Raw genomic sequence first — 25,797 nt, forward strand, 5'->3', positions numbered from 1 at the left:
GGGGGAGGCGGGCATTGGGTCTTCCCCCATCCCGCAGCTTTTGCTGGGGACGGTGTCAGGGGGGCTGCTGGGGCTTCCCCTGTCTGGCAGCTTCTGACGGGGACAGGGTTGGGGTGGGGGGCACAGGGGCTTCTCCCATCCTGCGGCTTCTGCTGGGGACGGGGGCTTCCCCCGCCTGCCCAGCAGCTGGGACTCCGGGCTTCTGCCACCTGGCAGCAGATTTTTGCCGGGGCCACTGGGCACGGGCCCTATTGGCCCAGTAGCTAATCCACCACTGTACATTCCTCTCCAGAGCCTGAAATGGAACCCAAGATTCCTGAGTCTCAGAGTTCCTCTGCCGTCAGCAAATATCTGTGAAACCTTCTGGCAAAGTGTCCCATGCTCCTCTAGTGCTGGTCCATAGAGGACAGCAACCCATTATTACTATCAGTTAATCCATTAGCTCAAGTGGCAGAGGCCTGCGTGATGGATCTAAAGGTTCTAACCCTGCTGACGACCCACGTGGGTGACAATATTATACCATATGATAGAATTTCTGTTTTTTTCCAGTTTCCTTTTTAAAAAACTAGGAAATTACACACAACAAAAACTATGTGAAAAGAACATTACTCAGGTTATAAAGTCAACCAAGCAAAAGTTAGGAAATGCCCGAATTAAGATTGCCTGGAAAATCAATCTTGGGTCACATCCTAGGGATCTCATTTAGGTCACTTGCATAGCAGTACAACACATAACCACTAAGCATGACTCATTTTATATTTCCATTTCAGTAATCAAAAGTAAGGCAAATTAATACTTCAAGCACTTATTATTAACATTTATACTGTGCTAATGCTTTGAAGCCAGCCAGGTTGGATATTGTGCTAGACACTGTATAAACATATAGGTTCAGATCCTCAAAAGTATTTAGGGTGCCTAATTGCCATTGACTTCAGTGACAGTTAAGTGCCTAATAACTTTGAGGATCCGGGCTATAGTAAATTACAATCCTTACCCTCAAAGGGGTTATCTATCTCAGGTAACACTACTAAGGCAATCAAAATACCAAAAATGAAAATAAATTAGGGACAATTTTTTTTTAAGTTGACTCAAGTTAGGAACCTAAATAAGTGACCTAATTTTCAGAGGTACCGAGCACCTGTCACTCCAACTCATTGCTTCTCAACTACCACAGGTGCAAATGTTGACTTAGGTCTGCCAAGTGGAAAAGCAGCTATGCACTAACGGGCAATATAAGACACTCAAGTAAGCAAGATTCACTTCAGGGATTTTTGTTCACTACACACAGTGAAAGCTAAATTGATTGCACAGGAAGGAATCCCAATCTCTCCAAGGAGGGGCCTTGGATTAGATTAGGCAATCTTTAATGCTTAGTCCTGCTGTGCAATGCGCTCCTCAAGAAGCAGAAAAGGGATAATGGAAAGCCATGATTCAGAATGAGTGGGTAGGTGGAAGCTCTTTTGACATTCTTTCACGGAATGAAGAGAAAAAATGATCTCCTATGAGGCATAACTAAATGTGTTCTAACAAATATTTGATGGAACGGTATGGAAAAATGAAAAGCAGACCTCAGATATGGCATGGGATGAATTTTAGAAGCAAAATAATATCCTACAGATTGTATAAGGTCAGACTTTATTTTATTCAAATACGCACACTAAGCAACACTAAAAGCCACCGACTAGCCACCTTCTGTGGAGCTATCTCATCTGTTGTATTGTTCAGATTAGTAATCGAAACAAACAAATTGGCAAAAGTGAAACAGAGCAAATATTGTCATCATTTATCTTTTCATAATAAATTTCATCATTTTCACTCTGCAGGCCCACTTTCAGGGAGATAATACTTCATGGGAATATGTTGTTCTCTGTTTTCCCAAATTGGCCCAGGTAATTCAACTCAGCATAAGAAACTAGATTGCTTAAGGTTGAATTTGCAGCTATTTAGGGAACAAGCAGCTGTGTTTTTCCCTTGATAAGCATAAGGCCACTACTGAGGGGCAAGAATATATGTTTTTGGACTTCTGAGGCCAAAAGATGTCCAGATTAATAAATAACATCTGCCCAGGACTCTTTCTAAAAGTTCCTATTTGTCAGTTTTAGACTTCAGTTTATTAATACTGGGAAAAATCCTGAGACTTTTATTATTTATTCTGTGTGGATAGATAGATAGATAGATTTCAATGGGAATTTCAGTGAATACTGTGGGTTGATTTCCACTGTCAGTTACATCTGTGTAAATCGATTGTAACACCATTGGCTTCATAGCATTACTTCAGATAGCATTACATGGGGGTAATATTTGGCTCACTTTTTGTTGCTCTGCTTATTCTTAATGCTTATCTCTACTTCCTTGTGCCTCTAAGAATTAGACTGACATCTTTATATGGAATAGTATAGCTTAAAGCACTTTCCCTATCTCTGTAGTGAATGCATAAATATTTAATTGCCATCAGTGGCCCCTTTTTAAGATGGCAGTTTTTGATTTATTAATATTGAGCTAAAAATACTGGAATCTCCTTTATCCCCTTCTCTCCAGTACCCCCTTCTTCCACTTTTTCTTCCTAGGAGCTGTGATCCAAATATGTCATAACATGCTGATATAGTCTCTTTCCTGGTTTTGCACCGGATAACATCACATCTTTCTAAGCAGGTTTGTAGATTAGAAAAAATTGGTAACATCTTAGAATGGAATTCTGAAAAGTGCTCAGCATTGGTCTAACTCTGCTCCCTTTTGAAGACCACCATCGAATGCTTTTGAAAATGTCACCATTGATATCAGAGTGGCAGCCATGTTAGTCTGTATCCCCAAAAACAACGAGGAGTCTGGTGGCACCTTAAAGACCAACAGATTTATTTGGGCATAAGCTTTCGTGGGTAAAAACCCACTTCTTCAGATGCATGGAGTGAAAATTACAGATAAAAGCGTAAATATATTGGCACATGAAGAGAAGGGAGTTACCTTACAAGTGGAGAACCAGTGATGACAAGGCCAATTCAGTCAGGGTGGATGTGGTCCACTCACAATAATTGATGAGAAGGTGTCAATACCAAGAGAGGGAAAATTGCTTTTGTAAGTGAGCCAGCCACTCCCAGTCCCTAGTCAAACCCAAATTAATGGTTTTAAGTTTGCAAATGAATTGTAGCTCAGCAGTTTCTCTTTGAACTCTGCCCCCCCCAAACCTGAAGCCCCCAACCTGAAGCAAATACTGACCAGCAACTACACACCACACCACCCCAGGAACCAATCTCTGTAACAAACCCTACTCTACTCTGTCCCCATATCTACTCTAGCGACACCATCATAGGACCCAACCACATCACCATCAGGGGCTCATTCACCTGCGCATCTACTCATGTGATATATACCATCATATGCCAGCAATGCCCCTCTGCCATGTACATTGGCCAAACCGGACAGTCTCTATGTAAAAGAATAAATGGACACAAATCAGACATCAGGAATGATAACATACAAAAGTCAGTAGGAGAACACTTCAATCTCCCTGGACATTCAATAACAGATTTAGAAGTAGCCATTCTTCAACAACAAAAACTTCAAAAACTGAGCTATAATTCATATGCAAATTTAACACCATTAATTTGGGCTTGAATAGGGACTGGGAGTGGCTGGCTCACTACAAAAGCAATTTTCCCTCTCTTGGTATTGACACCTCTTCATCAGTTATTGGGAATGGACCACATCCACCCTGACTGATCTGGTCTTGTCATCACTGGTTCTCCACTTGTAAGGAACTCCCTTCTCTTCATGTGCCAATATATTTATGCCTGTATCTGTAATTTTCACTCCATGCATCTGAAGAAGTGGTTTTACCTCTGAAAGCTTATGCCCAAATAAATCTATTATTTTTTAAGGTGCCAACGGACAACTCATTACCATTGAGGTAAAAATTATTTAAAAAAAAAATCAGATTGCCAGATTATTTTTCACATGCTAAATATGCCATTTTACACCGATGACTAAAGGCATTCTAACTAAATAGTGCAACCTCAAACAATTAGAATAGCACATCTGAGGTTCTAATAATGTATTTTCTTATTCATACTGTTGCCATGTTGTTATGAATTCCCTTATTGGTGAGTACGATTTTTAAATACTGTTAAAGTATTGACATCTCACTTTCCTCAAAGGGAAAATACTCACCTAAATATCCGATGATACAAGACAGCGGTTTTCTAGTGCTTTTGATCTTCAGAGGACTTCCAACTATTTCACAATGTCGGTCTGCATCTGAGGATAAAAAAATTTAGAGAGTTTAAAATAAAATAATTTAATTTTAACAGGCTAGTTCACAAATTACATAAATAATTATGGTACATCTGTACATTTTCTCTACATATTCTTAGTATGACATATTACTGACTAAAAGAAAAATAATTTCTTTTTATCTTGTATTCCTCTGATGCACACATACTAAAGACTAGGATGCAAAATCAGGACATATGCTCATGTATGTAAACATGAAAAGATAATATTTGTGAGAACCTATTTTTAGTACACAGGGTGGCTACAAAACCTTTTGGAAAATGACCAACTCGATGCAAAAGAAAACATCATGAAGATGAAAAAGTGATTTTTAAAAAAATGAATAAAAATAACAAAAACAGTCTTGGGCATTAACAGACATGGCTAATAGTCTAATTAAACAGAAAGCCTCATTGCATTAGTTTTTAACAGGCTTGTCTGGCTCTGAAATTGTGAATTAACTTCACTGTGAGAAACTATTATTATTTAAGATTTGGAACTTGCTAAATACTCCGCCTATGCTACCCTGGTAATGTGGTGTTATATATCGTTCTTAGTAAGTAAAATGTAACACTGTAGGTGATTATTACAAGGATAAGCTTAAAAGAAACCTGCTATAACAAGTTACCAATAATGATATTTATCAACAGAAAAATGTATCTTTCATAAATAGAAACTATGGGTTAAATCCTGGCCCCAAAGAAGTCAATGGGAATTTTGCCATTGACTTCAATCAGGCCAGGATTTCATCATTATTATATTACATATTTTTACCTCAGTTTGCACTTTTGAGAAGGTCCTTCAGCTTTATTCATTATATTCTGCATTTTTGTGTACCCTATATCAAAGTCATTAGATGGGATGTTTGAATTTACCTCGTTCCAGACAGAGGACTTCATCCATCAGTCAGAACAGAATCATGCAGGAGGTTTATTAGCTCATAAAAGTACTCATCAGACTGCTCATAACCTACTGTAAGAAGTTTCAGGCAGAGAAAAAAATAAAGTACTCAGCACAAATATCCCAAGTGTTGCATAATTAGCTGTCACAGGATGAGGAATGGGATTCAAAACTCATCAGCTTTTCAACAAAAGAATCAGTTATGGGGCCAATAGTATATCAGAGATTCTTTTTTATCTTTGTTAACTTTCTCGAGTCTTGTTGTCATTTAAATTTGACAAGAATACAGATGAACAGTTTTACCATTGACTTGAATGAATGGAAGCCAAATACATCGTTTTTTAAAAATAGTTGGAAAGACTGATTGGTCTCTTTTCCAGTAGCACTAGGAATAATCATATGGTGCTTTCAGTGTGCCCCACATAAAGGTATAGGCTCATTTCTGCATACTTTGCACATCCCAAACTCCCACTGCTTCTTACACAAACACATATTATATGCAGGTCCATACACCAACATGTGTGTGATCCAATCTGCTAAAAATAAGGATTCGAGCATCTGACTCCAAAACTCAACCATTTATCCAGTCTCTACTTTGCCTCTGCCTTGTGTCTAGTTTTTAAATAAAGAATTCCTTCCTATTCATTTTATCCCAGCACAAAACGATCAACACACACAAACACCCTTGTGGCCAGGAGTACCATATGGGTCAATTTATATTTGAGAAAAATAAAGATGAAATTGCACCTTCCAGAAATTTGTAATTTCATATGCAAATTCCATGCAATCCTACGAAAAATTCGCATGGTGCTTTGCCAGGAGATCAATAACAGCTGCAGCATTTATTTTCAAACTTGGATTTTTCATAAAGGTAAGTTCACAACCATTTTTAAACAAATAGGCTATCAAATCTTCATAATGGTTAAAATATATTAAGCAGCATACATGGAGAAATGAAATGATTATATGCTCTGTGCTCCTACTGCAAGTTTCATTAGACAGCTGATATCTGGGAAGCTCAAAGGCTCAAGATCTCAAATACTCTAAAAGCCAAGTACATAGAGTACTTTATATTAAACTACAAATGCTCTTCTCAGTGAAAAAATGCATTAGGACTAACTCAGCCAACATTATTAAGTAACTTAAAACTGTTACACTTCAGATATTTTAAATGAGAGAAGAGAAAGAGGTTTCTCCATTAACTCCCTTAGTAGGATAAACACAGTAGATATTTTTACAGCTACTTTGGGGAGGGGAAGCAGACACTGTGAAGTAATCTGTGAGATAAACTTCACATTGTCTGTAAAATGTCATCGAATCCGGGTAAGGAAGTCATGTGCCAGATAGTGGACGCGGGTCTGAAACACACCCCAACTATAGTACTGCTGTCATACTGCTTGACCACCACAGAGAGGCAGTGGGTGCAGCAGAACAGCCTTTTCCTAAAACAGTCAAAATCGTTTTTAAAACAGTATTCTATAGTTACCTCTCACAGTATAGGCATATGCTGCTGATTGCCTGCTGCTCTGTTCCTGAACCATGGATTTCTGTGTAAAAGCTGTGTAAAATACTAAACTCAAAAGCCAACAGTTTATAAGAGGCATTTATTGCTGACATGTTTAACGCTCATCTTTCAAAAATGCCTACCTGTTCCTTGTCAAGAAGTTGGGCAGGATCCAGGAAGGGGGCTCCTGGGGTTGTCAGAGAAATCAGTCGATCTTTTAATGGTACATTTGGCCTTTTGAAGTTTACAAGGGAGGTTGATCCTGTAACATGCGCTTAACTTTACCAACGGGGGGACTGATCCTGTTCCCATTGTAGTTAATTGCAGAACTCCCATTTGACGTCACTGGTGCATGATCAAGCCTTAGTAGTGGTCTCAGAGAAGTAACTGGGATTATTACTACCGTGAAATCCTGGCCCCAATGAAGCCAATGGGAATCTCACACTGGGGCCAGAATTTCACCCCTACCCTGTTAAGCATGTGCATAAGTCTTTGCTGGATTGGGGTCTAGGTTTGTAGGAGTTTGTATCGCTATTTATGGTAATAGTCCTGTCTTTCCTACTGGAAGACAGACAGATTGATGTTTCAATAGGATTAACATTAAAGTCCCCCTAGAGCCAGGTGTTCTTTTAAGGTTTGGTGAAAACCTATTAAAATACATTCGTTGAATTAGAATATTAAAAATAAAACTAAACCACAAATCCTGGTAACAAATATTTCATGATAACTGTTATGTAAGGCTCTGTCAAATTAAGAATAAAACCCCCTCATTACTAGCTACAGAATCTCATATCTACACCACCTTTGCGGTTACAAGTCTAACCTCACTCTGCACAAGGGAAGTTGTTAGAATAATGCAAAAGGTTCTCATTTGTGTCTCATTCAGATTCAGCCTTCTCATGCTAACAACAGCCTTCAGAAAATCTTTTTAAACTAACCCACTCATCTGTAAGGTAGTCTACAAGAAAAATGTTTGTGATTCAATGGAATCCACTTTCCAGGGCAAATGCAGCAGCTACCACATCTTCTAAATGAATACAGTCGTATTATCCAGGAAATAGGCTTCTCAATATGCAACGACAATGTTTGCTTCGATTCTTATGTTAAATTTCCTCAAAACACACTTTTCAATCCATTCCATTCACTGTTACAAAAATTCCTTTGAAAATTTTCAGCTGAAACCTGTTATCTTTACATCTTCTCATACCTTTATCTTATGCAAACACTGGCTGCTGAGCTGGAGCCATTGTGAGGTGTTCATTCTTTAAGGAAAAAGATCGTTTAGGGTTTATGGACTTTTTGGAGACTCAAAGAAATACACGGACTTCACAAAGAAATGTAAAAAAAAATAAGGTAGGTCAAATTGTTGACCAAACCGATCTGCTCATTTAAACGGAGTTGGAAAATACTGTGTTTGTTCCACATCCTTACTGCCATTTCAAAGAATGAAATATTCAAGAAGTGGTCATGTTAAGCAAGGAGATTTCTTCTTTCATCCAAAAGCACTTAAAAAGCAGTGGCCTTTAACTTCCATGTAAAAGAAGTATAACTTATTATTGTGTTTATAAACTATCAGCTTTTATAAAAAAATAAAATAAAATAGTAGAGTACTGCAAAATAAGAGATGTACAGAAAACTAAAAAAAGTAGGGGGATGCTTCTCATTTACATTAAATCCTCTTTTGTACTGCAGAACACTACAAAGAGGCAATCGTGTAAATGAGAATAGGGCCCTCTATCTTTAAAATAAATAAAAATCAAATTTTTCAAAAATGTCTAAAGTTAGGCACCTGAATTTCCCCCAGTGAAACATCAGGGCACTTTTATTCAGGTGGCTCGTTATGGATTTAGAATACCAGGATTTGAACATTTTGGCCATAATATTAACTTTAATCCTTGCACTGGTCAGACACCCATAACATTTGAACACCAGCGATTCCAGTGGGCACCAGTGACAAAGTCGACAGTGGTGATAAAGCCTTAAATAGATAGAATGCAATTGTTATTCACATTGGAAATTGGCCAGGTACCAGAGCAGCCACCCCTACTCTTGTGAAAAGTGTCACAGGATGTTTCACAGTAAGAAATGGTCAAGATTTTGGTTTTATATGTCATCTGAAAAACAGCATCTCCAGCAGCAGTCTGCTCCCAATCCTGCTGACATGAATCATGCTGGGCCGCAGGTTCAACTCAGATTCAAAGAAGAGTGCCATCAACTTGAATTACCAACCTACTTCTTCGGTTTTCCGAGAGGCCTCCCATTCAAGCACTGACCAAGGTCAATCTGCTAATTTACGAGACTCGCCAAGCTCACAAATTGAGAAGGCATAGCTATTGCCTATATGTTAAGATTATATTATGACTGACCTCGTCTATTGTCAGAAACACCTAGTCTTGTGAATCTCCCAAGCATCAACATAAACAGTCTTTTTCCTTAAAGAATGAACACCTCACAATGGCACCAGCTCTAGCTCAGCAGCCAGTGTTTGCATAAGATAAAGGTATGAAAAGATGTAAAGATAACAGGTTTCAGCTGAAAATTTTCAAAGGGCATCAACATCTAAGTTCTAGTTCCAACTAAGATGATATACAGTGCATGATTTTTATTTCCAGCCAGAGTAAGAACAGATTTACTCTTGTGATTTTCTTCTATTCTGATTAGTGACATTGAATCTTTGCCCACCAGAAGGCTGGGATCTGACACGTTTTCTGTGAAGTAAGGTTTCTTTTAATCCTCCGTCCTTTATGCTTTTCGCTTAGCACTGTTCTCCACTCTCTTGAGCTTTCTATACAGGAAATGTGGTTTCCTACCCAAACACTAGCTAGCTCTCCTAATCTCAGTTCTTAGCACTGCATGTTGTCTGGTTGAGTGGTTTCCGACCATCTTTTGACTGAACTTTCAGTATTAGATCTATGAGGAAAGGCATCAATCTAAACCTCTAGTCTTCTCTCAGTTATTTTATTATTAATTATTTGTATTACAGTAGCATCTAGATATCCTGCGATCAGGATCTCACTGTGCTACTTAATGTTTAATACCATCTTCAGAAAGGCATCTGCTGATGTAAGGGGTGAAGTCCTGACCCCACTGAGGATAACAGCAAAACTCCCATAGTACATAACAAATAGAGCACGTCAGGAATTCTCCAACGAAACATTTTTGTCATTAGAAAATGCCTATGCTTTGAAACCAAAACGATCTGTGGGAGAGAGTCTGTTTTGGCAAAACTCACAATTCAAAAACATTTGAAAAAATAGTTTCTGGGAATGGCTGAGCCATTACACACATTAAATCTATTTTCCTATGTTAAGTATCCTCACACCTTCTTGTCAAAGTGTCTGAAATAGGCCATCTTGATTATCACTTCAAAAGTTTTTTTTCTCCTGCTGATTATAGCTCATCTTAATTAATTAGCCTCTTAGAGTGCGTAGGACAACCCCCACCTTTTCATGTTCTCTGTGTGTATATATATCTCCTTGCTATATGTTCCATTCTATGCATCCAAAGAAGTGGGCTGTAGCCCACGAAAACTTATGCTCAAATAAATTTGTTAGTCTCTAGGGTGCCACAAGTACTCCTGTTCTTTCTGCGGATACAGACTAACACGGCTGCTACTCTGTAAATTGTTGAAGTGTCCTCTTTAGAAAACATCCAAACAAAACATTCTGGTTTTTCATTTTAAATAACTTTGCGCTTCAAAATGTCAGTTTATTTATACTTTTTTAAAAGGTTAAAAACAATAAAAGGTTGAAAACTGCAACAAAACTTTTTGATTGACCAGATTCACACAATTTTTTGGATTATTGGTTTGTGAAATTTTTCAAGATTTCAACTCTTCCTCCCAATCTGGGACAGAAAAAATGTTCAAAATCTGGAAAATTCTTGTGGGTCAGGAAAACCAATCATCTCTAGTAACAGACTCCTCCACACATTATAAAATTCAAGGAAAACCAACATGCCAATGAAGGTTACCAAAATCACCTGAAACAAGAAGAGGATTCCAAAATTCACAAATTTAAAGTAATACACAAACTACACTTCACCCACCACTGACATGCAACCACCTTTGGGTTGGAACCCAGCAGCTATTTTACAGAGCTTAGTAACAACACACAACAGTTGAGGCAGGAATTAAAAAAAAGACTATCCTGAGTTGAAATTTACATTAAAAAATGGAGACTGGCGTTCTCAGGTCAAGTGAATCCAGATGTAGAACATATCTTTTTGAGTGTGCCCCTCTTCTTGCCCCAAAACACAAACTCAGAGAGCTGCCTAATCAGTGTCCAGTTGAATTCCCTTGAATTTTCACCCAATACCAAGAAAACAATGAAAATGGCAACAACAGTCACTCTAACCATCACACATAGTGGCCTTGACTCCTAAGCCTTCTGATCAGATGAGAAAAGCCTCCTGACCATGTAGTGACGGGTCACAGAGCTGCAAGTAAATGGTTCAGACTCTTACAGATCAAATCCTGCCCTTTCCAATTCATTTAAACTTTTGCTCTAAAACAAGCAAAGTAATTTTGTCCACATCCCTTCCCTTTTGTGATCATTATTTTGCCTCCATACTCTGACTTCTCCTGAACATACTTTGGAACCCAGTTATTAGTTGACCACTAAAGGTTTTTGACACTGTATATTATATACCAAAGACTTACCACCCTCTGGATTCCTTTTATGCTTTGTCTCTTCCAATCATCCACATGCTAATGACAGTCCACCACTACAACTGTTCAGATTCTTAAGCCAGCTGCTCATCCCTATTCCTGTCTGGAGAGAGTGACGGATGAGTAGTTCTTAAATCCCATGTAGACATGCTTCTCTTCTTGCAAGCTGCTCTTTGCTTTTTCTCCTCAGTTGCAAATTTGCTGCTTCTTCCGTCCTTTCGGTACCCTCAATCCTACATTCACAATACTCTTTACCTTAAATGCTTATGTACAACATCTAGCTATGGTTTTCTTAAGGGGTTATGACTCCTTTTATGGCTCACAAGTTACTCCAGGACTTAAGGGGAAAAAATCAAAACTACACCCAACTGGGCTGCAACCTATCTTGGCTGGCAGGATAACACTGTTGCTTATGACAAGAAGTAGAGGAGGCTGGCTTGCTTGGAAATGCAGCACTCAGGAATGGTAGTAGCCTTTGACTCTGAAAGGAACAAGCCTTCCTCAGGGAAAGCTATGCCTGGGTATAAACTACTGATTCTGCCTCTTGACTGAACAGTTGGAGTTTGCCCAGAACAGTGCTCTCTGACCTCCATGTTCAGGGTCCCAACAAAACACCTGATGCTGGTAAATGAAGCATGGATCAGGGGGTATGAAATCTACGTCCAGTGACAAAGGCCAAATGTGAATGCTTGGAGGCCATCAATCATAGGGGGGAACAAGAGGAGAAATGCATTATTCCATCTGATTTATCATATACTAAAGAGACGAAGAAGAGCAAATCCTCAAGATGGATTTGGTTCTTCGTGTCCTTTCTTCATAGCTTTAACTAAAGCCAGGGCCTGATGTAATCACAATGGAAAGGCCCTGTAACTGATAATGCAGGTTATGGTGGCTCGAAAGGCAAACAGGAAAATGTGGTAGCCTCTCTGATGAAACTGCTCTGCATATTACTGGTTTCTTCCTAGATGTCATGTCAACCAATATCACTCCTTACTGGTCTTGTAAGGAGTCTGGAGATGGACATACACACACTTTTGGAACTGTGCAATCTTGAGTGTTTGTCCTCGGAGCTGATCTCCTGCAAGGCTTTTGCTGTCAGCTCCTCCTGGGGTTGAAAATCTCCGGGCCCAGACACAGGGCTGTCTCATTTGGGATTAAATCCTCTTGATCCCTAGTAAGACTCTGGGTGTGATATCAGATATACTTATTTGCCTTTTTTAAAAGCAGTTTTATGGAATTTTAATATTCTTTAACTGTAAGTGCCTGGCCACTATGGCAAAAATGTGTTCTATACATAAAAAAAAATAATCATTTTCTGGCTTTGATATGTCATACTTTAAGGCAGCATAAAAATGTAATACATTAAAAAAAACTACTGGTAAAAAATATTTTCAGACTAGATTTAGCCAGTAAGGTCATTGGTAGAAAATCTAAATTCTTGATACAAGCACCTCATGTGAATTAATAAGCAATAGTTTGGTAAATGTACAGTATATGCTTTAGCCACTCAGAAAGGTAGGCAAATCAATATTAGGACTTGATCTATAGAAATAAAAATGAAGCAGAATGTACATCTTTTTGTTATTGAAGCAGTCCACAACATGAAGTACCAGGTTCAGATCTTTTGTTATTTAAAGCTGTATATCTGGCAATTAAATGTTGATAACATTTAGAGACAACTATCCAGATTTATTGCCAAATTGCATAAATTCTGCTCTCAGTTGTGTAAATCCAGCATAACTACATTGTCCTCTGGTGAGTTATTCCCGATTTACATTGCTATAAATGTGAGCAGAATAGGAAAAATCTCTTTTCTCCCAGTGATAAGATCCACAGATCCATTACAATGGGTACTTTGGCATGCTTGTGGCAAAACCAGACTTGTCAGTCACTGGTAGCAGGGGAATGCTGCACCCCCTTAAATTTCTTCCAGTCAAGACAATTCAGTTCTACTTTCCTAAGCCACAGATAGTGTTAAATATGCATTGAGGAAAAAGCTCAGCAATTTCTCATACTACAGAGCTTGAGAAATTAATGAAACCAACCCAGATCCTGGGATGTCAGTTTCTGTCTCTATTCTGGATGATATTTGTCAGGGTAGGTCTGAGAACCTTATTGCTCAAAAGAAAGACATTTTTCAGGTAAGCACAAATAAGTGTTCCTTTCTTCATCATGCTAAGGTCTACAGATCTACTACAATGGGATTTTCACAGCAGTGGGCTTTCAGGGTGGGAAGCAGGAACATCCTTTAAATATGGATATCCCCAAAAAATCAGTTATTAACGCTTCGTAACTGTTATTCTTTGAGATGTGTTGCTCGTGTCCATTCCATGCGAGGTGTGTGCACGCCGTGTGTCCTGTTGCTGGAGATTTTTCCCTCAGTGGTATCCATTGGGCTGGCTCTAGTGCCCTCTGGAGTTGCATGTTTATGTGCCAGTTTAGGTGGCGCCACCTGCCACACATCCTCTCAGTTCTTTCTTGCTGGTAACTCAGACAGAGGTAGGAGGGTGGGTCACGGAATAGACACGAGCAACACAGCTCACAGAACAAGAGTTATGAAACTGCAGGGTATAACTGGCTGTCACTGTGTTCAGGACCCAAAGGTCCGATGATATGAATGATCATGCCAGGCTGAAGAGCAACAAATGGTCCAAAAATGAGAGGGGAGGCTGATTTGAAACGGTGACTGGTACAGCGCCCTCGAGTGCACCTTCTAAAGGCCTGCCTGGGCACACCGGAATATCTCTAAGACCCCGACTTGGAGGCTGAGGTGGGCAGAAGAGGTTGGCGCCATTTATAACCCCTCCCTTTTCTTTTGTAGGGCTCTTGTCTTGGAGGCGCTGAGAACAGAGAAGGCTGCCTGGGGCCTGAAGTGCTTTCTGGAAGCAGACAGAGCATATGGGCCTAAGGATCACAGAGTGGCCCTTGAGTCCTTCAATCCATGAAGTCTCGTGTCCATCTGCTCTGAGAAAAAGGAGGAGCCTTCAAAGGGGAGGTCCTGGATGGACTGTTAGACCTCGTGAGGAAGGCTGGAGGACAGGAGCCAGGAACAGGACCTCGTGGTGATCGCAGAGGCCACTGTCCAGGCCACCGAGTTGGCAGCGGCCAGAGCCGCCTGGAGAGAGGTCCTGGCCACATTCTTACCCTCTTCCAAGAGGGCCGCGAACTCCTATCTTGACTCTTGGGACAGTGAGTCTTTGAAATTATTCAGGGAGTCCCACCGATTAAAATCGTATCTCCCCAGCAAAGCTTGCTGGTTGGAGATGCATAGTTGAAGGATATTCATGGAATAAACCTTTCTTCCGAAAAGGTCTAGTCTCTTTGTGTTTCAGGTAGCACTTGACTGGCCCTTTCTTTCACTGCAGACACCACCAGGGACAGAGAGAGAGGGAGAGAGTGTGTGTGTGTATGTGTGTGTGTAAATATTCGAACCCACTATTTCTACTCTGCCCTCTTTGAAGTGGGGGCCAGAAAAGGAGTTTGCCACAGGGCCTTGATTGGTCCCAACACCATCTCATTCATGGGCAAGGCCACCTTGGATGGCACTGCAGCAACCAGGATATCAATAAGGCTGTGAGATGTCTCTTTGAGCTCCTCAGTTTCCAGGTCAGTAGTGACTTGCTTCAGAAGGTCCTAATGGGCCCTGAAATCATCATATGGAAGCAGGCTGCTGGGACCTGCAACAGCCTTGTCTGGGGAGGACGAGGAGGAGCTCCTTCCTCTTCCTCGACTATGTCCACTGGAGGCATCTCCTGGATGTTGGTACTGGAGTTCGGGTCAGTGCTGAGTGGAAAGGAGCTGTTGCCTGTCTTTTGGAGACCACCAAGTAGGAGTGATGGGAGGACAGATCAGGTACTGAGGGAAACCTCCAGGGGTTTCAGAAGGGCCACATAGGACAGGTGCCCACCGTAGAACCATCGCTGAAGCTTGGTGGCATGTAGGCTGGGTACTGATGGTGGGCTTTTGGCGGTACATAAGGTTCACCTTCAGACTCTGAGGAGGATTCTTCTCTTGGCAACCACCATGGAGCGGTACCCACTTCTGCTGCCATATGGTGCCAAGGTTCCAGGGACTGGCGATGTGCTGGAGATCAGGACACTGGGATGAGGTGGTGCTTGCTGGGGGACCTGGTGCCGGGAAAGCGCCTGATGCACCCTGTTCCCTCCTGCTTCTGGACGCTGGAGCTGGTGGATGCCCCAATGGAATTGGCAGGACTGGAAAAAAGAGAAAGTCCCTAGATGCCTGAAAAGCCTCCAGGGTTGATGGTACTGTCAGTCCCCTCGCACTGCGTTAACTTCCTAGTGTCGGCGGAGGGTCCTACACTGGAATCAAGGCCCTTCGCAGAGTCGACAGTGCTTTTTAGCATGGAGTCTGAAGTCTGGACAGATCAGACACTTGTCCTTCACGTGAGTTTCACCCAGGCGCTTTAAGCAGCTGGAGTGCAGGTCACTCATGGGCATAGGCATGCCACAGGAGGCACAAGACTTGAAGCCCGGGGACCAGGGCAAAGAAGTCCCTCTATGACAGGAACTAACTAACTATATACACTACATAGGATAACTATGAATGTAGAAAAAGTCCGAAGACCACTGGGAAGAAGCCTTGCTGAAGCAAGAAGGATCGTTTCAGCAACCGTCATGGGCGGTAAGAAGGAACTGAGACAGTGTGTGGCCCGTGGGCTCCAGAGGGCACTAGAGCCGGCCCAATGGATACAATGAAGGGAAAAATCTGCAGCAACGGTGCATGCGGCACGTGCACACACCTCGCATGGAATAGACATGAGCAAGCACTCAAAGAAGAATGAGGTATATTATATATCCTCCATCTTACACTGGGGTGGAACTGATTGTGTTCTCCCTAGTTTATTTATGAAAATCTCATCAGACAAATTGATTGTCATGACCAGCACTATTCTATTATCCCTGGCAGGAACAATGCTCCAAGACTTCAGTGAATCATTATGTTCTACCTGATGGATGCTGCACTCTTTCTGGTACCCATTTCCTGAGTTGAATTGGGACCTGAATGAACCCATTCTTTTATTCCCAGTTGGCATTTGACATAAGGATTGCTCTGCCTCGTTCATTAATGCAATCATTAATCCAGTAAGACCTGAATTTTTGTTTCTGTGACACCACTTATTTTCCTTTATGGGGGTCTTCATCTTTATGTTAACATTCTTCTGAGATGGAGAACTTGTAACTGACGACATTCAGCCCCAGCCCAGGTCTATATCTGACTTCCCTGGAACCAATGTCTATATGCATCATGAATCCAAGATAGTACAGAAACCATACAACTCTGTATGTTTTTTGAAGCTTTCTCTCTGTCCACATCACTGATCAGAAAAATTGCCTGGCAAGAAATAAAAGTGAATTTCCTTCTTTTATAAAGCCAATATTAATATTGCCATGACCCTGGAGGAGATCCAGGGGGCATTTTCAGATCAAATGATCTGAACCAGTAATGATTGATGTTGGGGTGGGAAGAAGCTTCTATTTATATGCAAAACTTAGATGTCCATGAGATGGTAACATGGAAATGTGCAGATAAGCCTCCTTTAGGAACTTATTCAGATGTTTCAGACACAGCCCTGCTCTGTTTGTTCCTGATACTCTGAGGCTAGAAACAGGATGGGAAACAGGTTGCATTGCTCTGTTCTGAAGTAGGTTATGGATGATTTCATTCATACCCTGGCATTTCCATGGGTTGCTTGAAATTGGGAATGAGCCAAAGCTGTTCCTGTGATTCATTCACAGCTACATAGGGTACCCCCTCTGGACAATGTCCAGTGACCTCATTTTGATCAAAGTTATAGATCGCCATTTGCTCCCAAATGGAAAGAGCCTGGCACCAACCAGGGGTCTAACTCCAGGTAAGGCTAGTTGGGAGTTATGCAGATAGCTCTGAGGAAAATAAGGGCAGATGAGACCTCACCTTGTCTACATACCTCGCCACTTGTTCTAGCTACCACTTGCAAAGAGGTGTTTTCTCCTGTTGTATTGCTTCAACTGGCCATATCTAATGGTCCCATCTGTCATCAAAATCTATGTCACATGACCTATATTCCTTTCTATAGCATCTGGCAGGAGCCAGGATTGTAAATCAACTTTTCCAATGCCTTTGAATAGCTTCAACTTTCCATAAAATTTCCCAGGTAGCCCTAAGAGAACTCATTTGCTTGAGCATCTGATCTCAAGGTCCAAAGCCCCACATATTTGCACGAAACAGATTTGTATCTCACTGGCTTTTTCAGGGAGATGACCTTACATGAAGGGATTTTTAAACTGAAAGGGGCTATACTTGCAATAGTGTCTACCCACATTAGCACTGCTTGTGGAAGCATGCAGAAGCACTTTGGGCGTCAGTTTGACACTTATTAATTTATTTTTTCTTGTTGGCCTGATGCCACCTGAGAGCTCTGACATCAAAAGGAGGGACTGAGGGGATGCCTGCCTGGTTGTGACTGTCTGTGAAGGGTCTGGATAGCAAGGAGGCCATTCTTTGAAGTAAAAGTCTCTCCCAGGTAGTAATATTGAGTTCTTACCCACAAATAGCTACATTTACCTATGGCAGTGACACCAGGATGAATTTGGATTGATGCTTACTGAGACACCTTCTGGCTTCATAAAATCGAAGCCTGGAGGGATAGAAAGAATAAAATGGTGAGTCACGAGGCCTTTTACTGCCTGTTTGTTCTTCCAAATCTGAGCTGCTGTCCCAGCTCTTGGGTACAGGAGGTGGAGGTCGGGGGGAGAGCATGGCAACCTGTAGCGGAAGCTGGGAACAAGATCCTGGACACCAGGGTACGATGACCTGTTGTAGCACCTGGTGGTGATAGCCTACTGGAGCCAATCTTTACAATCCTGCTTGGCTTCTTTCCTACCCAGGAGAAGGGAAGGAGGAGACAAGTTCACTCTTGGCTGTGAGGGTGAAGTGCCCTCTGCTCACAGAGCTGGCCAAGATCCTCAATGAGAAGCTCGATGGTAGGGGGGGCAGGAGATAAAGGCCTCTGGCTTCTCTTGGCCTACCTCAGTCCCTGAAGCCTGCAGGGGCATGAGCTGCTGAAATGCCTCAGAGAGAAAGCAGAGTTGAGGGGACAATCGCTCCAAAAGACAAATGCAGCCCTGGGACAGAATATTAATATTTAAAGTTGTTGATTTAGAAACTGATCCTGAAAGGTGCTGGTCAACCTCCCCACTTCATAGGTAGAAGCCTTTAAGGATCACCCTTGTGCAATGCATACGTTTCTCTAGTTTAATTTCTCACAGGAACGCATATCTAAATTCTATGGATATTCCAAACAATTCCAAAGACAAAACTCAACAAAAAAATTAAAAATACATTCACTACACTTCACACACTAACACACGAAACCTTCTTGACCACCAGAAGGGAAGAGTTTGAATTGTGAACCTGACAACTATTTCTGCCTTTAGGGGCAAAAAAAAATCCTCACTAGAGACCGAGGAGTTCTGCCTATCCTGTGCCAATAAACCAAGACTTAGGAGTGAAGATCCTACACAGATGCTATCCTTAAGAAAATATGGCTTCTTTTACAGCTCTCAGCAAAAACTCACCTCACCATTCACACACAGCCTACTCCCACCCTGCCTGAAAAGAAACCCTGAGAGAACAGTACAGTTAAGTGGACAGTTCACGGAACTGGGAGTCAGGCAATCTACCTTTGTACCTGGCTTGCTGTATGACCCTGGGCAAATCATTTCACGTTTGTTTGCCCTCCACCCTTGTCTGTTTAGACTGTAAGCTTTTTAATGTGTGTCTGTACAGTGCCTAGCAAGTGCGTCCTCGTTGCAATTTCTAGACTACAATACACTACTACAATACAAATAAAAATAAAATCACATGAACAGGTGAGTCTTGCAGAGCGTCAGAAGGGTCATTACATCCAAGCTTTGGCAAACCAAGATGAAAAGGCAAATTCCAGAGCCAGGACCCCTCAGCTGTTTCATGTCTTTCCACCAGCAACCTGACACTTTGGCCAGTAGGCTATTAGCTTGAGTACTTCAGAAGATCACAACAGCTGCAGTACCGCTCAAGGGTGTTATTCAATATTATAGCTGGTGACTCATTTGTGATCAGCATAGACATTAACTGTTGTTAATCAATGTATCTATGCTCCCACATAAAAGTGAATGACATTATGGTTTCTTTCAAAAAGGATGAAACAAAGGCTCAGGAACAGAGGGCGTTAAATTGTAAAATAAGAATCAAGTAAGTGCACTATAACAGAGAAACACATATAAGTCACTGGAAAGAGGAACAAACAACTGCAAGAAACTCAGATTTTACAGCAACTTAAAATTATGTGGCCTATTTGTTATTAGATTAGATTTAATGATGTGCAAGACAGTTCCATGGACAAGCAATCCAGGGATGAGGATGCTCTTTTATGCACAGAAGATATTGCTGGAGAAATACAATATAAAAACAATATTACACACACACTCTGAGTCCCACTATATCAAATTATTTGATGGTTTTTTTAATCTTTTTTCAAAAACAATCAGTTACTGTGGAGATTTTTAATCTGTTTCAGGGCCAATCGGGGTGGCAGAATACAACGGACAGAATGTAGATGCAATTTTTCCTTCAGGTAAAAACAAAAACTAAATGTCAGTGTTGACAAAAAAGATTATTCAAGTCATGATTTTAATTTGTAATGACACTTTTTCAGTCAAAAGAACAAAGAGAAAGCACTCAAGGCACTGTTAGTCTGATGGAAGAATGACTATTTCCTTTTCAAAAGTTCTGCTTTTCATTTCCTTTGTTTTAAAAATTTGAATTGTGTATAAAGTAACATCCCTTCTAGGATGATGAATTAACAGTCAGATGAACCATTTTGTTTTGTTTCTTCAAACAAGAAGAAATGTTTTCACACCTCAGCTCACAGAGAACCGAGAAGCTCCTCTTAAATCCACAAACTAGGGGATAAAATCAGAACAAGGAGGGATAAAGGTTCAAGATTCTCTATCAAAAGTGAATCCAATTCTACAGCTAATTCCCCCCCCCCCCAGGCTTTCTTTAGAAATTGGTGCCACTTTACACCAATTTTAAGAAAGACATATTTTCCTCTCATCAATGAGTTGTTATTCTACTGGTCTTGAATCTTTCAAGTGATTTGCTGTAATCTGTATTAAGGATAAATAACTAAACACATTTCAGCCTTCATTTGCCTCTCCTACCAAAATTGAAGCACAGAGCTAAATCACTCTTGCTTTACTTACACAATGGATGCATGCTTCTCCTCTTACAATGTTTTTAACTCCATTGACTTTAGTGGAGTGGCTCCTTATTTACGCCAGTTTAAGGAAAAGGAGAATCAGGCCCATGAGACTTGCATGAGTAAAGCAAACAGAATTTGTTGCTTAGGCTCAATCATGCAAACACTTATCCAGGTGAGTAACTTTACTCCCATGAGCAGAGTCTTATCAAGTTTTGGATGTTTGCACGGTTGGCTCCTGTTGGAGTGTGGGCAACAGAGAGGAAGTGAAAATAATCCAAGAATTGATTTAAACCCATGATTTCTTTATCATGAAGAGTAATACATTAACATCCCTATGTAAAACCCTAGGGGAAAATTATTGCTTACTTTTGCCTTAAACCAGTAACTATACTTATAAAATCAGTTCTAATTCTCAAAAATTTTATCTTCAATAATAACATAAGTAACAATGTCCCAGCATGGCTGACCTAATCTTGTTAACTCTTTCTCTGCTAGATCTGATGTTATGTGAGATGATGTGGTAATGCATTCCATACTGGTGCACGGAATGCAAGCGTTGAAGATACTGTCCCATGGAAGTTGAGAAAGTTAGCCATGTGGTATCTGCGTTAAATTATACATTTAGGACATGATCAAAAGCCCAGTGAAGTATCCAATAACTTCAGTGGATGTTGGATTGGGCTCTAAACACACAGGAGCATACAAAAGCCATTAATTTACTACCTTTTCATTTGTAACATTTCTCAGCCATTTCTCACATCTTCACCTCCAAAAAGCTATTTAAGTTCATTCTGGCTAAAAAGGCTTTCATTAAGTTACTAATGCAGAAGGTTCTTTATGTTTTTGTTTTACAAGAACACAGCAAAAGCACAAAAACAGAATGGAAATGTGTAAAACTAAAATTTAAGAATGGATGAAAGAAGTAAAACTTTAGTGAAACCGTAAGTGTGGCCATCATGATCTTTAGAGTTTAAAAATATGAAGTGGACATAAAAGGCACAGATTCTGCCATCCTTATTTATACGATGAGCAGAACCTTACTCCTTTAATAGTCCTATTGAAATCAAATTGTGTAAGAGTAGCAGAATCTAGCTCTGTATCTTTAGTTGTGAAAAACAAAAAATAAATGCTTTAAAAGCAAACTCATATTTCACCGTACCTTGTAGGAAATATGGCTTGTGTGTTACAGAACATGAACACCAGTTTCCCATAAGATTTGCTGATACTAGCAAAAACGTTTATGACAGTATGTGATATAGGTGGATGAGAAGATGATGCTCTTTCTTAATCCATTTTCCATACCCCCTCTTCAATTCCCATTTCATTCATAAAACTGGCTTGAAATCTTTCCTCAACAGATAGCCTTTGTCTAAATTTGTTGGTGATACACTGGACAAATGTAAACTTAGATCTTGGGGGGAAAAAATAAAACAAAAGAGTTGTAGACAAGAAATGTTTATTGAAAAAGAAAATAAAATGAAAGACAGAAAATGGTTGGAAGCACAGCACATTAAGCTAGGAATTTAAAAACATCTTACATTCTGCCCTAATGGCAGCACAGTTAATAGGGACAAAGGGACGTCTTGCTGCCTGCCGCAACCGGAGGGTATTTTTGCAGACCTGACGGGCAAGTTTTGTCAAACACGTCGTGTGAAGGAAGAAAGCTTGGCGCGTTTTCACCGCAGACTTTGGACTACCAGTGTTACGGACTGGAGTACCCTGCGTAGCCTGGCGTGACATATGAGTTCTAATACGGGGATCCTGTAAAAAATCATAAAATACATACAACTAAAATGCAACAAAAACAACCACAACAGTCTCAAACAGCTACCAAAAATCCCATTACCAATGGTGAACTATAACAAAAGACATCTAAAATTCTTTAGTAAAATGACCGAAATTGAAAGAGAAATGAAGAAATTAGCATATTTTCCTATACAATTGAAGAAGAAACATTGTAGGTCATTTCCCTTAAATTTACGCATCAGAAATAACCACGCAGAATTCACCCAAAGTTTGGAGAAGTCCAGAGGACTAACCATAGGAATATATAATGCCATATAAAAAGATTTGAGTTTTGGCATTTTATAGATACCAACACCATTTGATTGATGAGGTGATACTGGTCACCCACCAGAAATGCATGAAGGACATTTTTTTATTTAGGACCCCTGTCACGAGGAAAGTTGAAGGGTGAAATTCACCTCTGCAGAAAGACAGCTCAGGGCCTATGCACCACTCATTAAAGACTTCAAAATTAGACTTCAGTAATGCATAAATCTTGTGCTGGATCTCTGCTGAGATGTGACTTTCACTCAGGTTCCACTGAGTACAGTGGGATGGATTTTGCAAGGGAGTAACTTTATACAAAGGAGTAAATGTTTGCTGCCCTGGTCCTTTAGACTGTAAAACATATGGGCCAGTAAAACACTATATCTCACTCTATGCTTTATAAAGCACTGAGCACAGTCAAACCTGAAATAAATATTAATAACTCAATACCACAAAAAGTATAAAATGTTCAGTTTCTCAGCAGAGGCTCAAGAAACATTACATGCCACATTTTAAATCACAGTAACTACTGAGAAATATGTCACACTTATATCAGAAACATTTGCCTACATAATCCTACCTCTGTGGTCTGACAGGGAGATAGTTTCTCTTCTTCTGTCTGAGTTGGCATTTTCAGGCCACCATATTTCTTCCAATAAATCCAGCAAGATGCACACAATCTACACTGCATATTAGGGGGACCCCAAGAATACCACTGATGAGACTGGGTGGCTAAGGATGAGAAAAAAAAATACAGCTGAATTGATGTATGTTGCATTACATATAATAAATTCAAAAACACTATATGCTATTACTATTCCTCAAAAGCATTATTAAAAGAAGTACTACAAATTTATCAGAGTGAAAAACAGAACTTATTTTAAGGTGATTTAGAGGTCGTATAAAACAATTTTAATTTTTTTTTATGGAAAAATAAATACATTTCCCTATCAGTTTTGAACTTGGGATCCCTAAACGTTAGGAAAAGACTAATTTATTTCTTATGTTTTCAATGAAGTAATAGAAAACAATGCCCCTGAACCCAGAAGAAGTCAAAACTTTTGTTTTTTTTATGTATCATACAAAATTACTGTTTATGGACCTGATCCCAGCCCCCATTAAGTCTACTTTTGAGTAGACCTAAAACTGGCCTAAATGAAGAGCTTTGCACAGAGGAATCTCCCAACTGGAAGACAGTCAACCATATATTTAATTTTGCTTTCTGTATGAAATATTGTTAAAATTGCATTTGGTGTTCATGATAGAGAGGTGAACAGCGAGGGCACTTTTTATATAAGCTTAGTCACAACTCTAAAGATATATCTCATCTCTTTTTAAGTCCTCAACCTCTTTTGAGCTGAGACCACCATCTGTGCCAAATTTGGTCATATTCTCTCTCATTTGTGCCAAGTCCTGTGGTGAGGTTTGCTATGTAGAAAAGTCCACTAGGGACCTTCCTAAATTCACAAAATGCATTCGCACTTGTGACCAAAGTCAGGATTTGAATACAGAGCTCCAAAGATAAAAGATCACTGTACGAACTCCAGCACATTACCTTGATTCCAGCTCCCCATCCATCCAACTATTACAGTTTTTAAATAGGTCATAAACTTGGCCTAAAATATTGAAGTTAATCTATTACAGTGGTGTGGTTCTGATTTAAGAGTTAAATATGCAGCATTTCTCAATTCTAACTTTCAAAAAGAAATCAACCGACACTTTGCTTGGAATGTGGTAACAGATTCAACAAATACATCTGTTTTATCAGAGGGTGCACTGGCAAAAAACTGCCCCACAAATGTTCAAATGACATCTGCACTCTTAACACTCACACAAAAAAAAATCTTACTTACCATAGCAACTTTCACAAGCCCGGCCTATTAATGAGGTCTGTGTCTGATAAGATGCTCCCATAGCTCCATTCACTGCTCCTGGTTTCCCGTTGTTGCTGGATAGTTGATTGGGATTTGGTTTGTTGCTTTAAATAAAATAAAAAGTAATCTCTCAGAAAATATTTTAATAACCAGTTAATTAACATGAGCAAGATTTCATTCTGTGTTTCTGTTTCATAAACTGCACCATCTGTAACAAATTCTTCTGAGTAACAAAATTTATTTCTATGTTTCTCGAATAAATTGTTTAGCTTACAGACAAAAATAAGTTTATATAAACAGCTGATGAAAGGCTTTGCAAGACTAAGGTCTAAATGTAAAATGCTGGAACACAGGTCATCACTGAGTTTTACACAGTACATTCAGCCTCCCCCCATCACATGATGCTTTGGAGATATCCCACTGCACAGAAAACAAAGATGTTTTTCTAGAAAACCAAAATCAATCTTCACACATCAAGACAAGGCTGTACTGAAAAAAATGGTGAATTCTCCACTGGGATAAATGTGTGAAGATTTATAACCTGCAACGGTGATACATTTCACATGACTGCATTCCTGAATTATCAGCAAAAATCTGTTTTTGCTAGCAATGAAAGAGACATTGGCTCTCAATATCTTTGATGATCTAACTTGCTCTCCCAACTGGCTGTAGGAGCCAAAGGAGCAGGGGATGGTAGAGACGGACCTTTTCTTTCTTCCAGTAGCAGAAGGTTCTTTGCTGAGTACCTTTGCTCTTTTCTTTAAACCTTGTGATGCTTGGGGACTTCCCAATAACTGTAGTCTCGAGTGCACAGTGGACCTCTAAAGCACCAGAAAGCACAACATTTGAATATACAGAGGAAACCCTAAAGCAATACCAAGTTTAAAAAGTGGATTCTAATAGACAGGGTCCAAAAATGACTGGTCTGTGTAAAATAATTTTGGGATGTGGAGTGGGGAGGGAAGTAAACATGGGCTTGTTTGGAGAAGACCAATTTACCAAACTAATTTACATAAGAGCAGATGGGGATCTGTTATTATTTTGTTGATGAAAAGGTAGTATATAAGAACTAGGTTGCATTATTATTATTAAACCAGTCTGCCCAGCTTTCATTTTTACATGAGAAAATTTGCATGTAAATGGATAGCCTGGCACAGACCTACGGTTGCCAAAGCAGAAATAAAATTCTCTCTCTTATTCAACGTATTATTGTACTAAGAAAAGGTACAAAACATTCACACAGAAAAAAATATTAATGCATACACCAAATGCTAAACTCAAAATA

General features: G+C 40.0%; 1 protein-coding gene across 2 annotated transcripts in view; it reads right to left on the reverse strand.

Moving 5' to 3' along the window:
- Positions 1-25,797, reverse strand: part of MTA3 (metastasis associated 1 family member 3) — a 189,373-nt gene that overhangs the window by 18,529 nt on the left and 145,047 nt on the right. For both annotated transcript variants that reach the window (XM_054023618.1, XM_054023619.1), the window contains exons 12-15: positions 24,492-24,616; positions 23,219-23,370; positions 22,125-22,347; positions 4,165-4,251 (exon numbers count right to left, since the gene is read on the reverse strand). In XM_054023618.1, coding sequence (XP_053879593.1) covers positions 4,165-4,251; positions 22,125-22,347; positions 23,219-23,370; positions 24,492-24,616 — 587 coding nt within the window. The remainder of the gene's footprint in view (positions 1-4,164; positions 4,252-22,124; positions 22,348-23,218; positions 23,371-24,491; positions 24,617-25,797) is intronic.

This window comes from Malaclemys terrapin, chromosome 3 (assembly GCF_027887155.1).
Source record: "Malaclemys terrapin pileata isolate rMalTer1 chromosome 3, rMalTer1.hap1, whole genome shotgun sequence".
Taxonomy (NCBI): domain Eukaryota; kingdom Metazoa; phylum Chordata; order Testudines; family Emydidae; genus Malaclemys; species Malaclemys terrapin.